Source organism: Bos indicus, chromosome 13 (genome assembly GCF_029378745.1).
Source record: "Bos indicus isolate NIAB-ARS_2022 breed Sahiwal x Tharparkar chromosome 13, NIAB-ARS_B.indTharparkar_mat_pri_1.0, whole genome shotgun sequence".
Lineage (NCBI taxonomy): Eukaryota > Metazoa > Chordata > Mammalia > Artiodactyla > Bovidae > Bos > Bos indicus.
In genome coordinates this window covers 47,760,202-47,776,160 of record NC_091772.1, presented here as the reverse complement: position 1 = coordinate 47,776,160, position 15,959 = coordinate 47,760,202, and the positions used below count along the sequence as shown (strand labels likewise).

Here is a 15,959-nt window from a genome sequence, read left to right as displayed (position 1 = left end):
AGTTTAATTAGGTCCCATTTGTTTATTTTTTAAGCATCCCCCCCCTTTTTTTGAGATAATGTTTTAAGTGTTTGACGCATGCAAAAATGCTCCCCATGAAACATTGCATTTCATCAAATGAATTACTCACTTTGAACTACTCACTTTTTAATGCTCATTAAAAATGAGCTCATTAATGCTCATTAATTGAACTACTCACTTTTTAATGTTCATTTAGATACTCACTTTGTAAATAATGTTTACAGAAGGATTTGATAGTGATTTTATGTAACACTTGGGCTTCCCTGGTGGAATCTGCCTGGAATGCAGGAGACCCAGGTTCAATCCCTGGGTCGAGAAGATCCCCTGGAGAAGAGAATGGCAACCCACTCCCAGTATTCTTGCCTGGTTAATTCTGTGGAGAGAGAAGCCTGGTGGGGGTTGCAAAGAAAAACACTTAGTATGTCAGTTTGCCTCCTGTATACCAACCTGATTATGTTGAATTTCTTAACTTTTTATAGTACTCTGTGTGCATGTGTGTGCATAAAACTCCTTATATATATTATATATATATATATAAAACTCCATTTATATATATATATATATATATATATACATACATACTGCATACCATCCTGATTCTAACCTGATTATGCTAAATTTCTTAACTCCTTTTATATCGTTATTCAGTTAGTGGTTTGGTTTTTTTTTTAGCTTTTAGGTTTTTTAGTACCTGAAGTTTTACATTTTAAATCAAGAGCCTGTGTGTTTCCTCCTCCCTCACCTTCTACTGTACCTCAAGTTAAGCCTCATGTTCTGAAGTTAAACTAAGGGGAAAACTGAGAAACTCTAATTATATTTCATTTTTTCCCATTGTCCTCCACATACATGCCTTAAGTTTTGCCTTTTTAAAAATAGTTAAGTAAATAAACTTGATTTGTTAGATTTTAATTTTATCACTTATATGAAGCAAACAACTATTCTAAGATGTACTTTTCCCATATTTTAACATCTCTAAAATTGGGATAGGATTTACAACTGTCTTAACTTGTCATGGTTTGATTGGCATTGTTTTTTCTCCCTCTTAGTGGTGTTTAAAATAATGATGCATTTTGTATTTCTTGACATCTTAGATTGATTGTCATAATTATTTTAATGTTTAAAAATGTTTAGTTGATAATTTTGTGTTGAAAGGATGTTAAATATACAAGTATGCTGTGCTACATGTAGGTCATTATTTGTAACCAGTTTCAGTTCCTTATAGTTAAGTAATCTAAACATGGTTTTATTAGCTGTGAACACATGAAGATCCCTAATAAAGAGCTTTCAGGGTGTCTGCTTTTTGAGGGAAGATTCCATTGAGCCTTTTTCTGTTGAAACCCTTTTTACTCTCGGGGATCACTTTATAGAATGTCTTATGTTAGTTATGAAAGGCTGGTTTGGTTTCATGTTAAAGACATCCTTGAAGAGTTTTTGGTTATTATTGGCTTATTTCTTAAAACTTGCTCACACATGAATTTTTTTTTTCTTTTTAATTTTTGGCCATGCTACACTGCATGTGGTAGCTTAGTTTCTTGACTAGGGCTTGAACCCGGGCCCCCTGCAGTGAAATATGGAGTCTTAATAACTGGACCACCAGGAAAGTCCCTCACACATGAATTTTGAGATCAGATTTTATCCCTTAGTAAATTTATCTTCCTAAAGGATGGTGATTGTGTAAAATTAAACTTTAAAACTGGGAAGCTATACTTTATTATTGTTTTAACTCTTTAGGGTGTATAGGGTTTTTTTTCCCTCTTTGACAAAAATGATTTGTGTTATTTTCTTGTTGACCGTGGAAGCAGCTAAGCTTATTTCCTGCTTCAGAAGTTACAGAGGAAGCAGACTCCTTTGGTTCTAGGCTATGATCTATATGTACTGACAAGTTAAGCGTCTTTCTTGAGTAAAGCTAGGGTAAGGGATGGAAACATGTCCATCCATTCTTACACAGCACTTCTCTGGGCCATAGACACTGTCAGACCTTGTATCCTTTGATCCCAGCTGGTTTTCTTATAGTGAATTTACAAATATGAATGTCAATTTATGTTTTTAGCCTTTATTTGGATTAATTCATAAGTCATGATGGATCTGACTTAAGTCTAATCGGTGTATATATTTCTTCTGTTTAGGCTTCTATTAGGAAATTTGGTGTATGCATCATTCTTGTTATCCATTTCTGTTTTCTCTTTTCAGCAGAAGTTGTCATTTCCTTTTTAATCTGATTATTGAGATTTTATTAAGAAAGGCTATAAAGTGTGTTGTTGAAGTGCACCAAGTAGCAGAGCTAAGAGATTGCAGCTTTTCCTATTCCCACCTCACCTTTGAGGTTTGACTGTCGAACTGAGGTGTGCAGGGGTCAACAAGATGTGAGGTAGCCATGCCCCAGACTCCTTGTAGGCTCCATTTCTGCTAATAGCAGGAGCAGAGGTGACATTGCTGGAGGCTGTCCACTGCCACAGAAAGGCCCTGGAGTGTGTGTGAGTGGGATCAGTACCCAATTTTTTTGCCAGGAAAAATTGTTGTGCTGTTACAAAAAAGAAGTTACAATTGTTTTAAAAGATTACCTTTTAGAAAAAGCTTGAAGTATAGCATTAAATAATTCATGAGGAAGTTTTTGTGTGTATAGGTCTATACTTTTACAGTGAACAATAAATTTGTTATGTTCTTAGAGTTTTAGATGTATTGTGGGCTGGATAATATTTTTCAATTTTTTTTTTCCCTCTCAGGGTGCAGCCTTTGTAGAATTTGATGTACATCTTTCAAAAGATTTTGTGCCTGTGGTGTATCATGATCTGACTTGTTGTTTGACTATGAAAAAGGTATGTAGAAATTCCTTTAATTCTTAGACAAAAGTCTAAAAAATAGCAAGTTTTATATACACATGCCATTATACATAAGAGACTTGAGCATCTGTAGATTTGGTACCCATGAGGGGTCCTGGAACCAATCCCCAGCAGATGCTGATATATCTGTGCTCAGTTGCTTTAGTCGTGTCTGACTCTTGACAACCCTGTGGACTGTAGCCTGCCAGACTTCTCTGTCAGTGGGATTCTCCAGGCAAGAATACTGGACTGGGTGGCCATGCCCTCCTCCAGGGGATCTTCCTGACCCAGGAATGGAACCCACGTCTCCTGGCATTTTCTTTAAAACTGTGATGGATATCGTTTTCAGTTGAGTTGATCTGAAGTTAAGACTGAGAAAACTGGAGACTACATGGAAAAGAATGAAGTTAGAACATTCTCTAACACCATATAGAAGAATAAACTCAGGGCTTCCCTGTGACTCAGTGGTGAAGAATCCATCTGCCAGTGTGGGAGACACAGGTTTGATCCCTGATCCAGAAAGATCCCACTTGCTGTGGAGCAGTTAAGCCCATGTGCTACCAACTATTGAGCCTGTGCTCTAGAGCCTGGAAGCCACAACTACTGAACTGAAGTCTTCGTCCCCTTGATTCACACTCTGCATCAAGAGAAGCTGTCTTTAACCACAACTAGAGAAAAGCCCATGCAGCAACAAAGACCCAATACAGCCCCAAATAAATGAAATTATTAAAAAAAAAAAACCCTCAAAGTGCATTAAAAACCTAAATGTAAGACCGGACAGTATAAAGTTTAGAGGGAACAGGCAGAATACTCTTTGATATAAATTGCAGCAATATTTTCTTGCATCTGTCTCCTAGAGTAATGCAAATAAAAAACAAAGGGGATCTAATTAAACTCTGAAGCTTTTGCATAGCAAAGAAAACAACCTACTGACTGGGAGAAAATATTTGCAAATGATGCTACTGACAATGGATTAATTTCTAAAATATACAAACAGCTTCTATAATTCAATAAATGGGCTGAAGACCTGAATATACATTTCTCCAAAGAAGACATACAGGTGGCTAATGGGCACATGAAAAGATACTCAGTGTTACTGTTAGAAAAATGCAGATCCAAGCTATAGTGAGGTACCACCTCTTACTGCTCAGAATGGCCATTATCAGAAAGTTGAAAAATAATAAATGCTGGAGAGAAGGTATGGAGAAAAAGGAACCCTCCTGCACTGTTGGTGGAAATAAATTGGTGCAGCCACAATGGAGAACAGTATGGAGATTCCTCAAAAAGCAAAGTAAGTCTATATGATCCTGCAATACCACTCATGGGATTTCCAGAGAAAATTATAATTTGAAAAAATACATGCACCTTAATGTTCACTGCAGCACTATTTAGAGTATCTCACACATGGCAGCATCCTGAATGTCCATCTACAGATGAATGTGTTAAGATATATACATGTACAATGGAATACTACTCAGCCATAAAAAAGAATAAAATAATGGCACTTAGAGTGACATGAATGGACCTAGAGATTATCATACTAAGTGAAGTCAGAAAATGAAAGACAAACACCATATGATATTACTTATGTGGAATCTAAAATATAATACAAATGAAACAAAATAGAGACTTAGAGAACAAAATTATGGTTACCAAAGGGGGAGAGGGATTGTTTCATATAAATTTGGAGTTTGAGATTAGCAGATACAAACTGCAATATATAAAAGAGATAACATGATCCTATTGTATATCACAGGGAACAGTATCTTAATTCAATATCTTATAATAACCTGTAATGGAAGACTAGATATATCTATTTATTTATATATATATATATGTTTGTGTAACTGAATCACTCTGCTGTACACCTGAAACTGATACAACATTGTAGATTAACTAACATGTACCAGACACTGCATAATGTAGTGTAAATCTGTGACAAGGCACCTGACTCTGCCTGTTGGTGGATTCTATTATAATCAGTCATATGGGTTTGGATTATTTTCATTTATAGAAAAGGATCCTTTCCTTTTTGTGAAATGGTGTTAGGAGAAGGAAGGAGATGCACTTATTTATTTATTTAAATCATTTGCGGGGTGGGGGGCGGCCACCATGCTGCATGGCTTGGGGACTCTTGCTTCCCTGACTAAGGATTGAACCCAGTCCCTCAGCAGTGAGAGTGCTGAGTACTAACCACTGGATCGCCAGGGAATTCCCAAGATGCACCTATTAAGATGAAAGATGTAGAATTAGACTTGGGACAGGTTGTTTTTGCTGTGGGGGAGATGTTAATGCAAAGTGAAACAAAAATGGATGGAATGGTAAAGGAACTCACTAACCAAGATTGAGATTAGTGACTCTAGCTATAATTAGTGACTCTGGGGGTTAATTGAAGAGTGTAACTGACCCCTCCTTTGTATCAGACTTTGATTATCTTTGATTGAACCTGATTGAGTTAATTGCAGAATGAAAACAATGAATTATTTAATTTTTTTACTATTCATTTGTAAGTTGGTATTTTCCTTATAAAACCAATTTATGTTCATTTATTTTTATATACCAGTATTTTTTATATACCACTATACTTTTATATACCAGTATTTTTTATACCAGTAGTTCAGAAGATTATGAAATGGATCTTCAGCGGGTCCAGTGGTTAAGAATTTCTGCCTGCCAATGCAGGGGATTAGTGTTCAATCCCTGGTTCCGTATGCTCTGGGGCAACTAAACCCACTTGCCACAGCTACTGAGCCCACTGGCTACAACTATGAAGCCTGTGCTCCCAGAGCCTGTGCTCTGCCATGAGAGAAGCCACAGCAGTGAGAAGCATGAGCATCGCAAGAAAGCCTGCACTCCCCACAACTAGATAAAGCCTGGGCATAGCAGTGAGGACCCAGTGCAGCCAAAATTAATAAACAAATAAATAAAATTTTAAAAAGTAAAAAGATTATGAAATGAAACGTAAATCTTCCTTTTTCTCCTTGGTCGTACTCTCTACTAGTAGTTTCTTGTGTATCCTTCTAGAAAAACTTAAATAATCTCATACTGTATGTACTTGGTGTGAAGATGAATAGACATACACTGAATTTTAATTTGTTTGTTGGATTGATGATTTACTGGTGGTGCATTAACTCGCTTCCTTAAGATAGAAGTGCCTGAATAGTGTGACTTTTGATTTATCAAAATCTAATAAAACAGATTTGCTTATTGTGAAAGCATCTATAATACAGTTCTTATTAAATATTACTACTTAGAGGTAATCAATTTTTTCATGACAGTTGATTTCTGTGGTTGTTTTTGACCAAAATTCAGTTTAAAAGATTTTGAAATGTTTAGAAACTTGACAGAAACTACTCCATACTTGGATCGTGCTTGCCTGTTGATTTCCTAGTCATGTAGCATGAATATATGTCAAATAAATGTATACAGCCTGGCAGGAAACAGGAGAAATGACTGATGTTGGCTTGGTTCTCAATGTGTCTTCAGTGCTACAGCTTCTTCCCAGCTGTTTTTTTCTTCACTAAAAAAAATGTTTTTATCTGCATTAAAAACAAAAAAGCCAGAATTTAAGAGCTGGAAGGTGGTGTTAGGTAGAAAGAGCTCCCCTTCGTGGGCTCACTGTGGCCACTAATTATTCTTATGAGTAAATTGAGACATAGGGACTGTCTACAGTAAATATTCAGTAATAACTTACGGCCCAGTTTTCTTTTTAGAAATTTGATGCTGATCCAGTTGAATTATTTGAAATTCCAGTGAAAGAATTAACATTTGACCAACTCCAGTTATTAAAGGTATTAATAGTGTGAAATGTTAAATCTTTTTGGTTTTACATTTATCATTTGGTTTTAATACTATTTATACTTGTCTGTATATGCTAATATTCTCCTTGCCTGTGGGGATGACTATATATACAGCATGTGTAGAGTCTGTGCTTTGGTTTTCTGTTCTATTAGGAAGAATGAGTTTGTGCTCATCCATCTGTCACCTTTAAGTTTCCATGGATCCCATCGGTTTTTGCTTTCATGAAGGAGACTGGACTATAAGTCTTTATAGGCCATGGGGACTAGCTATAATCTTAAGTTGTCTCTGGTCTGCTTTAGCTCTTTTTATTTCATACTTGACCTTCTATGCTATTGTTGATTTTTATACTTATTCTACTAAGATCCTTCTCTATTTTATTGATACCATATAATTTTACATGGTGATCCTTCCTGTTCTCATTAGATATAAAATATATACACTGATATGTGCTTATTCTTATTAAAATAAGTGCTTATTCTTATTAAAATAATAATTCTACATTTTGTTTTTACTAACTTGCAAGCTTTTCAAGCTGTAGTTCTGTTAGCCATATCTTCATAAACTAAGGCCTTTTTTTAATGATTACATTTTGTATGTGTGTGTGTGTTTTCCAGCTCACTCATGTGACTGCACTGAAATCTAAAGATCTGAAAGGTATGTACCTATATGAAAACATTGTTTTCATTTCATGATTAGCATAATGAATTTTCTTATCTATTTTAATGTACTCTTTGTGACCTTAATATAATACTCAATTATATAAATGTAATGTTATAGATGGAAAGGCTTTACATATAATACTTGTCAAATGCATAGAAAGCATGATTTTTTACTTTTATGAGTTTTCTTAGCTTGATGATCAAAAATCCATTATTTTATACCTACCAATCTTTCCATACATTCTTAAGCATTACAGAGTACAAGAGTGTATCAAATATGGAATATAGCCCTATATAGGTGTTTGAAACTAGCTCTAGCATTTACCAGCTATGACCTCCATCTTTGTGTTTAACCATTCTGTGCTTCACTTTCCTCAATGGATTATAAAATCCCTTTGTAATTCCACTTTGCTTTCTGCCCCCATAGAACTTAATAGTGTATGGCATTCATCTTAGCCTCAGTATGTCCTTTTCTAACCCTTTATTTTTATTTATTTATTTTTTACTTTACAATATCATATTGGTTTTACCATACATCAACATGTATCTGCCACGGGTGTACACATGTTCCCCATCCTGAACCCTCCTCCCACCTCCCTCCCCATACCATCCCTCTGGGTCATCCCAGTGCACCAGCCCCGAGCTTCCTGTATCCTGCATCGAACCTGGACTGGCGACTCGTTTCTTACATGATATTATATATGTTTTAATGCCATTCTCCCAAATCATCCCCGCCCCGTCCCTCTCCCACAGAGTCCAAAAGACTGTTCTATACATGTGTGTCTCTTTTGCTGTCTCACATACAGGGTTGTTGTTACCATCTTTCTAAATTCCATATATATGCGTTAGTATACTGTATTGGTGTTTTTCTTTCTGGCTTACTTCACTCTGTATAATAGGCTCCAATTTCATCCACCTCATTAGAACTGATTCAAATGTATTCTTTTTAATGGCCGAGTAATACTCCATTGTGTATATGTACCACAGCTTTCTTATCCATTCATCTGCTGATGGACATCTAGGTTGCTTCCATGTCCTAGCTATTATAAACAGTGCTGTGATGAACGTTGGGGTACACGTGTCTCTTTCAATTCTGGTTTCCTCAGTGTGTATGCCCAGCAGTGGGATTGCTGGGTCATAAGGCAGTTCTATTTCCAGTTTTTTAAGGAATCTCCACACTGTTGTCCATAGTGGCTGTACTAGTTTGCATTCCCACCAACAGTGTAAGAGGGTTCCCTTTTCTTCACACCCTCTCCAGCATTTATTGCTTGTAGATTTTGGATCGCAGCCATTCTGACTGGCGTGAAATGGTACCTCATTGTGGTTTTGATTTGCATTTCTCTGATAATGAGTGATGTTGAGCATCTTTTCATGTGTTTGTTAGCCATCTGTATGTCTTCTTTGGAGAAATGTCTATTTAGTTCTTTGGCCCATTTTTTGATTGGGTCGTTTATTTTTCTGGAATTGAGCTGCAGGAGTTGCTTGTATATTTTTCAGATTAGTTGTTTGTCAGTTGCTTCATTTGCTATTATTTTCTCCCATTCTGAAGGCTGTCTTTTCACCTTGCTTATAGTTTCTTTTGTTGTGCAGAAGCTTTTAATTTTAATTAGATCCCATTTGTTTATTTTTGCTTTTATTTCCAATATTCTGGGAGGTGGGTCATAGAGGATCCTGCTGTGATTTTTGTCAGAGAATGTTTTGCCTATGTTCTCCTCTAAGAGTTTTATAGTTTCTGATCTTATGTTTATATCTTTAATCCATCTTGAGTTTATTTTTGTGTATGGTATTAGAAAGTATTCTAGTTTCATTCTTTTACAAGTGGTTGACCAGTTTTCCCAGTACCACTTGTTAAAGAGATAGTCTTTTCTCCACTGTATATTCTTGCCTGCTTTGTCAAAGATAAGGTGTCCATAGGTGAGTAGGTTTATCTCTGGGCTTTCTATTTTGTTCCATTGATCTATATTTCTGTCTTTGTGCCAGTACCATACTGTCTTGATGACTGTGGCTTTGTAGTAGAGCCTGAAGTCAGGCAGGTTGATTCCTCCAGTTCCATTCTTCTTTCTCAAGATTGCTTTGGCTATTTGAGGTTTTTTTGTATTTCCATACAAATTGTGAAATTATTTGTTCTAGCTCTGTGAAAAATACCATTGGTAGCTTGATAGGGATTGCATTGAATCTATAGATTGCTTTGGGTAGTATACTCATTTTCACTATATTGATTCTTCTGATCCATGAACATGGTATATTTCTCCATCTATTAGTGTCCTCTTTGATTTCTTTCACCAGTGTTTCATAGTTTTCTATATATAGGTCTTTAGTTTCTTTAGGTAGATATATTCCTAAGTATTTTATTCTTTTCGTTGCAATGGTGAATGGAATTGTTTCCTTAATTTCTCTTTCTATTTTCACATTATTCGTGTATAGGAATGCAAGGAATTTCTGTGTGTTGATGTTATATCCTGCAACTTTACTATATTCATTGATTAGCTCTAATAATTTTCTGGTGGAGTCTTTAGGGTTTTCTATGTAGAGGATCATGTCATCTGCAAACAGTGAGAGTTTTACTTCTTCTTTTCCAGTTTGGATTCCTTTTATTTCTTTTTCTGCTCTGATTGCCGTGGCCAAAACTTCCAAAACTATGTTGAATAGTAGTGGTGAGAGTGGGCACCCTTGTCTTGTTCCTGACTTTAGGGGAAATGCTTTCAATTTTTCACCATTGAGGATAATGTTTGCTGTGGGTTTGTCATATATAGCTTTTATTATGATGAGGTATGTTCCTTCTCTTCCTGCTTTCTGGAGAGTTTTTATCATAAATGGATATTGAATTTTATCAAAGACTTTCTCTGCGTCTATTGAGATAATCATATGGCTTTTATTTTTCAATTTGTTAATGTGGTGGATTACATTGATTGATTTGCAGATATTAAAGAGTCCTTGCATCCCTGGGATAAAGCCCACTTGGTCATGGTGTATGATCTTTTTAATGTGTTGTTGGATTCTGATTGCTAGAATTTTATTAAGGATTTTTGCATCTATGTTCATCAGTGATATTGGCCTGTAGTTTTCTTTTTTTGTGGCATCTTTGTCAGGTTTTGGTATTAGTAACCCTTTATTTTTGCACATGGCTTATCTTCCACCAAAATGTAAACCTCTCAAAGATGTGAAAATATTTTTATATTCCCTGAAAAGTTTATAATGAGGTTATAGTAGGTATTCATTAAATGTTTGTCTGTAGTTAGGATAACAGGATAGGTGTAATGCCTTTATAAAGACATTGTGAGGTGTCAAAAACTTCAGAGATATCCCTGGAGCATAAATATGACTTTGAAAGCTTGTAAATGTTTCATAACTAATGAATTTACTTTTAACTTATTTTACTGGAAAATTTTATATAACTTAGTTTTTGGATTTGCATTGCATAGGATTAGTTACGTGTTGGTTTTGTTTTGCTTTTTGTTTGCTTTTGTTTGTTGGGGAGGTTTAAATCTTGATAGAAAATTTTTTTCTCTAGGAAAAAGTTCTGTGTACCTTGACATAATTGATTTTGGATTAAATGATAATGCTAACAGACACAATGGTACTTGTAGAGTCTCTTAATTTTTAAGTTACTATTTCAAGTAGAAGTATTAGCAAGATTCAGTTCAGTTCAGTTCTGTCACTCAGTCGTGTCTGCCTCTTTGCGATCCCATGAATCACAGCTCACCAGGCCTGCCTGTCCATCACCAACTCCCAGAGTTCACTCAGACTCATGTCCTTCGAGTCGGTGATGCCATCCAGCCATCTCATCCTCTGTTGTCCCCTTCTCCTCCTGCCCCCAATTGCATGAGGTGGCCAAAGTATTGGGAGTTTCAGCTTTAGCATCAGTTCTTCCAGTGAACACCCGGGACTGATCTCCTTTAGGATGGACTGGTTGGATCTCCTTGCAGTCCAAAAGGACTCTCAAGTGTCTTCTCAAACTCCACAGTTCAAAAGCATCAGTTCTTTGGTGCTCAGCTTTCTTCACAGTCCAACTCTCACATCCATACATGACCACTGGAAAAACCATAGTCTTGACTAGATGGACCTTTGTTGGCAAAGAAATATCTCTGCTTTTGAATATGCTATCTAGGTTGGTCATAACTTTCCTTCCAAGGAGGAAGCGTCTTTTAATTTCATGGCTGCAGTCACCATCTGCAGTGATTTTGGAGCCCAAAAAAATAGTCTGACACTGTTTCCACTGTTTCCTAATCTATTTCCCATGAAATAGATGGCATCTGGTCCCATCTAAGTGATGGGACCAGATGCCATGATCTTCGTTTTCTGAATGTTGAGCCTTAAGCCAACTTTTTCACTCTCCTCTTTCACTTTCATCAAGAGGCTTTTTAGTTCCTCTTCACTTACTGCCATAAGGGTGGTGTCATCTGCATATCTGAGGTTACTGATATTTCTCCCGGCAATCTTAATTCCCGCTTGTGCTTCTTCCAGTCCAGCGTTTCTCATGATGTACTCTGCATATAAGTTAAATAAGCAGGGTGACAATATACAGCCTTGATGTACTCCTTTTCCTATTTGGAACCAGTCTGTTGTTCCATGTCCAGTTCTAACTTGCTTCCTGACCTGCATACAAATTTCTCAAGAGGCAGGCAAGGTGGTCTGGTATTCCCATCTCTTTCAGAATTTTCTACAGTTTATTGTGATCCACATAGTCAAAGGCTTTGGCATAGTCAGTAAAGCAGAAATAGATGTTTTTCTGGAACTCTTGCTTTTTTGATGATCCAGTGGATGTTGACAATTTGATCTCTGGTTCCTCTGCCTTTTCTAAAACTAGCTTGAACATCTGGAAGTTCATAGTTCATGTATTGCTGAAGCCTGGCTTGGAGAATTTTGAGCATTACTTTACATAGCCCTTAATCTCAATGAGCTATAAAAAATAATCTCTTGCAACTTCTTTTACAAAGTATAATTTTTATAAGAAAATAATCACTGTTGAGGTCATAAAATTAGATGTTCCTATTAAATATTGTAAAGTGGTCTTCATAAAGGATGTTTATTTTGAAAATGGGGGTTTTATTGGTTAAAATTACTAAATACAAGAGCTTTTAAAAATACTATATGTGAAAGGATCTCATAACTACTTCCTTAAGAATTTCAGGGAATGTCTTAGTGATAAAGTGGCATTAATCTACTGAGTTTTTATATTTAAAATTTCAGAATCTATGGTTGAAGAAGAAAATTCCTTTTCTGAAAATCAGCCATTTCCTTCTCTTAAGATGGTAAGTTCTTTAGATAAACTTCAGGTAGTGCTATCATTAATTCTTTTATATCTGAATAATTTATTTTGGTTTTTTAAATGGGCACTAAAAAAGCCGTGTAATGTAAACTAATGTTTGATGCTTTTTAGAGAAGATACATTCTTGTGTATTTGTGTACCTTTTTTTTTTTTTGATGAGAAACTGATTTGCTCAGATGAATAAATTTCCTACCTCAATGGATTAATTTGGTAAGAACAGGAAATTCACATATTTCTGTATATAAACAGAGAGGAAAGGGCATAGAAAAGAGAGTACAGGGGGAAGTGTGATGATGGGAGAGCAAAATTTAAGGCTGGTGTTTGGCTTTTAGAGAGAAATTCTCCAACCAAAGAATATAGGTACCCTGGTTACTTAAAGTGAGATACAAATTTCAAGAATTCACTCTGAAAAAGTGTAACAAAGATTTAAAGATTTAAAACTAGACACAATTCATAAAGGAATTCCTTTGACAGGCAGGTCAAATACCCTCTTTGATCATGCTGAATCTGCTTTTGTTCTTGTTGGCTCCATTTCCTAATTTTCCTGTTCTCTACTGTATTTCTGATGATGTGTCAGCTACAGTAGTTTTCTTAGGCAAAAAAATAGGTAATACCAGTGTATCATGATTATTTACCCTCTAAAAAGGATGCTACAAGAGAACCCCTATAATAGTCATTGTCCTAATGCCTTTAGGTCATAGTTTGAATAATTTTTCAGATATTTGTGAAGCCTAGCTAAGTCATTCCTTCTAGTCCAAAATTCTAAAATCATTTGGTTCTTAGAAATTTCATGATTTCTGGACATGATTTCATAGAACAGAAAAACAGATTTTTAAAAAATGTGTATCAAAGGGTTCTTTTCTGATTGTGCATTAGTCCAGTAAAAATATGGCAGATATATTAAGTAAGGCTAAACATATCAGAGAACAAAGTAAAAAAAACTCACAGGAGATTGAGTACAGCTTGTTTTAGGTATCGTACTTTTCATGCAGCTGGTTAACATAGACCGGGGCTATATCCAAGGTCACCAGAATTCCAGGCTATATTCTTATTCTGTTTTTATTCTTTTACTTGCTATTATAAAATTAAATACCATATATACTGTCCATGTTAAGTGGTTTCTAAACTTTGAAATAAATTGTTCTAAATTCATTTTCTGCTTTAGCATGCTTGAGTATTTGACAAAACAAATTGGTGTTTGAATAAAAAAATCAGCTGTTTGTACGTTAATAAACAAGCTTCATATTTTATTTTATTTTATTTTTTTAAATTTGGCTGTGCTGGGTTTTCATTGCATCCCATGGGCTTTCTCAAATTGTACCACAGGGACATTTCATTGAGGTGTGCAGCTGTAATAACTGTAGAAGCATGCAGGCTCAGTAGTTCTCTAGTTGCTCCATGGCATGTAGGATGTTAGTTTCCTGACCAGCAATTGAACCCACATCCCCTGCATTGGAAGGTGGATTCTTAACCAATGGACCACCAGGGAAGTCTCAAGCTTCATATTTTAGATTATATTTTTTCTTTTTTTTTTAGATTGTATTTTCTAGTAATGCCAGGGCAAGTGGTATTACTACATAGTGTCTAGATAATTTAGATAAATTGATACACTTATTTATATAAAGACTTTTTTTATTTATGAGCCTCTTTAACTTTAAAGATAACATCTTTCCAGGGAGTTATCACTGTGGTACAAGTTAAGTATCACCACCTTAAAAACAAGCTAGAAATTATATTTTTTTGTATATCTTAGTAGATTGACATGCCTGGATGCGATTCAGAAAATATGACAGACATCTTTTTAAATTCATGAGGCTCCTTATCTGCTCACTTTAGTTGTTCAGTACTAATAGTGAGAAGAATTTTAGGTTAGGATCATCTCAATGTTAAGTAGTAATCAATTATCACATGCTAAAGACCACTGTCTTTGCTGTTTAATTTGTTTTGACTTTCTTATTCAATTTAATCATTAACCAGGTTGTCAGTTTGAGTATAAGAAAAGATAGTGGTTTTTACCAGCGGCACAAAGCGCTTTATCCTTACTAGTGATATGTTTTCTTACAGGTTGCTTTTTGTAATAAATTTGTTTTTCTTTTTTTCCTTCTTATTCTACCATTCATCTCACCAAAAATAAACAAAATTTACCACCAACAAATGCACCTCTAGGTTTTAGAATCTTTGCCAGAAGATGTCGGGTTTAACATAGAAATTAAATGGATCTGCCAACAAAGGGTAAGCTGTTCTCCATGTGACCCATTCTTCTTTCCTCCCTCTTGTTTCTTTAAATGCATTGGTTCTTGTCTCTTTGTTTAGTGGAATAAGTGACACTGAAATCTTACGGCTTCTTCCAGCAGGCACAGTGCTTGTTAGACCTTTTAAATAAAGCGGAATTTACACTTATTTCAGTTCTTAAAAGTAGTTACGGAGTGGGTAGCCTTTCCCATCTCCAGGGGATCTTCCCAACCCCAGGACTGAACCCAGGTCTCACGGATTGCAGGCAGATTCTTTACAAGCTGAGCTACCAGGGAAGCCCAAGAATAGTGGAGTGGGTAGCCTATCCCTTCTCCAGCGGATCTTCGCGACCCGGGAATCAAACCGCAATCTTCTGCATTGGAGGCGGATTCTTTACCAACTGAGCCATCAGTTATGACGAAGCCCAGTTATGATTACATTATAGTAGAAATTCCAGTTTACATGCTTCTCATGCACACAGTAATATGGACAATTTCTGTGACTTGTAAAAGGAACAGTGAGAAATCTAACCAGTCAGAACTTAGTAACTGATTAGTTTTTGTTTTTTTTTACCCCCATCTCAATATATACCTTAAATAATTGCCTAAGCAGTTTTCTGTGAAGTGGCAATAGCTAGTAGTAATTAATTAGGAAAAGAAATTTCTGCACACATTTCTAAAATTTAGTCATTCTTTTGTTCAATAAAGAATTATTTATTGAAAAGCTGCTACTGTGCTTAAATGGTGAAAAAGAGCCTTGACTTTGTGCAGCCTAGTAGTGTTCTACTCCAGGAAAACAACTAACTCTTGAATGTATCAGATGGGGCTGCATGCTAAGAGTGCTGGTTGGGGTGGGGGACATTGGAAGTAGTTAATCCAGGCAATTCTGGTATTTGTTTTGGTCAGAATAATCAAAACTGTCCTAAAGCATGTCTTTTACATCGCTATTTATGATAAGCTGGTCCTGGCTAACATGTTTTTCTTAGTACTTGATTTTTAAGTTTTCAGAGCTTTTAGAATAACTGTAATGGACTTCACTTTCACTTTCATGAAAGCACTGGAGAAGGAAATGGCAACCCACTCCAGTGTTCTTGCCTGGAAAATCCCAGGGATGGGGGAACCTGGTGGGCTGCCATCTATGGGGTTGCACAGAGTTGGA

General features: G+C 35.9%; 1 protein-coding gene across 3 annotated transcripts in view; it reads left to right on the top strand.

Moving 5' to 3' along the window:
• The window catches only part of GPCPD1 (glycerophosphocholine phosphodiesterase 1), a 64,648-nt gene that overhangs the window by 40,185 nt on the left and 8,504 nt on the right, over positions 1-15,959 (top strand). For all 3 annotated transcript variants that reach the window (XM_070801144.1, XM_070801146.1, XM_070801145.1), the window contains 5 exons: positions 2,745-2,837; positions 6,554-6,631; positions 7,256-7,295; positions 12,491-12,552; positions 14,736-14,801. In XM_070801144.1, the coding sequence (XP_070657245.1) occupies positions 2,745-2,837; positions 6,554-6,631; positions 7,256-7,295; positions 12,491-12,552; positions 14,736-14,801 (339 nt within the window). The remainder of the gene's footprint in view (positions 1-2,744; positions 2,838-6,553; positions 6,632-7,255; positions 7,296-12,490; positions 12,553-14,735; positions 14,802-15,959) is intronic.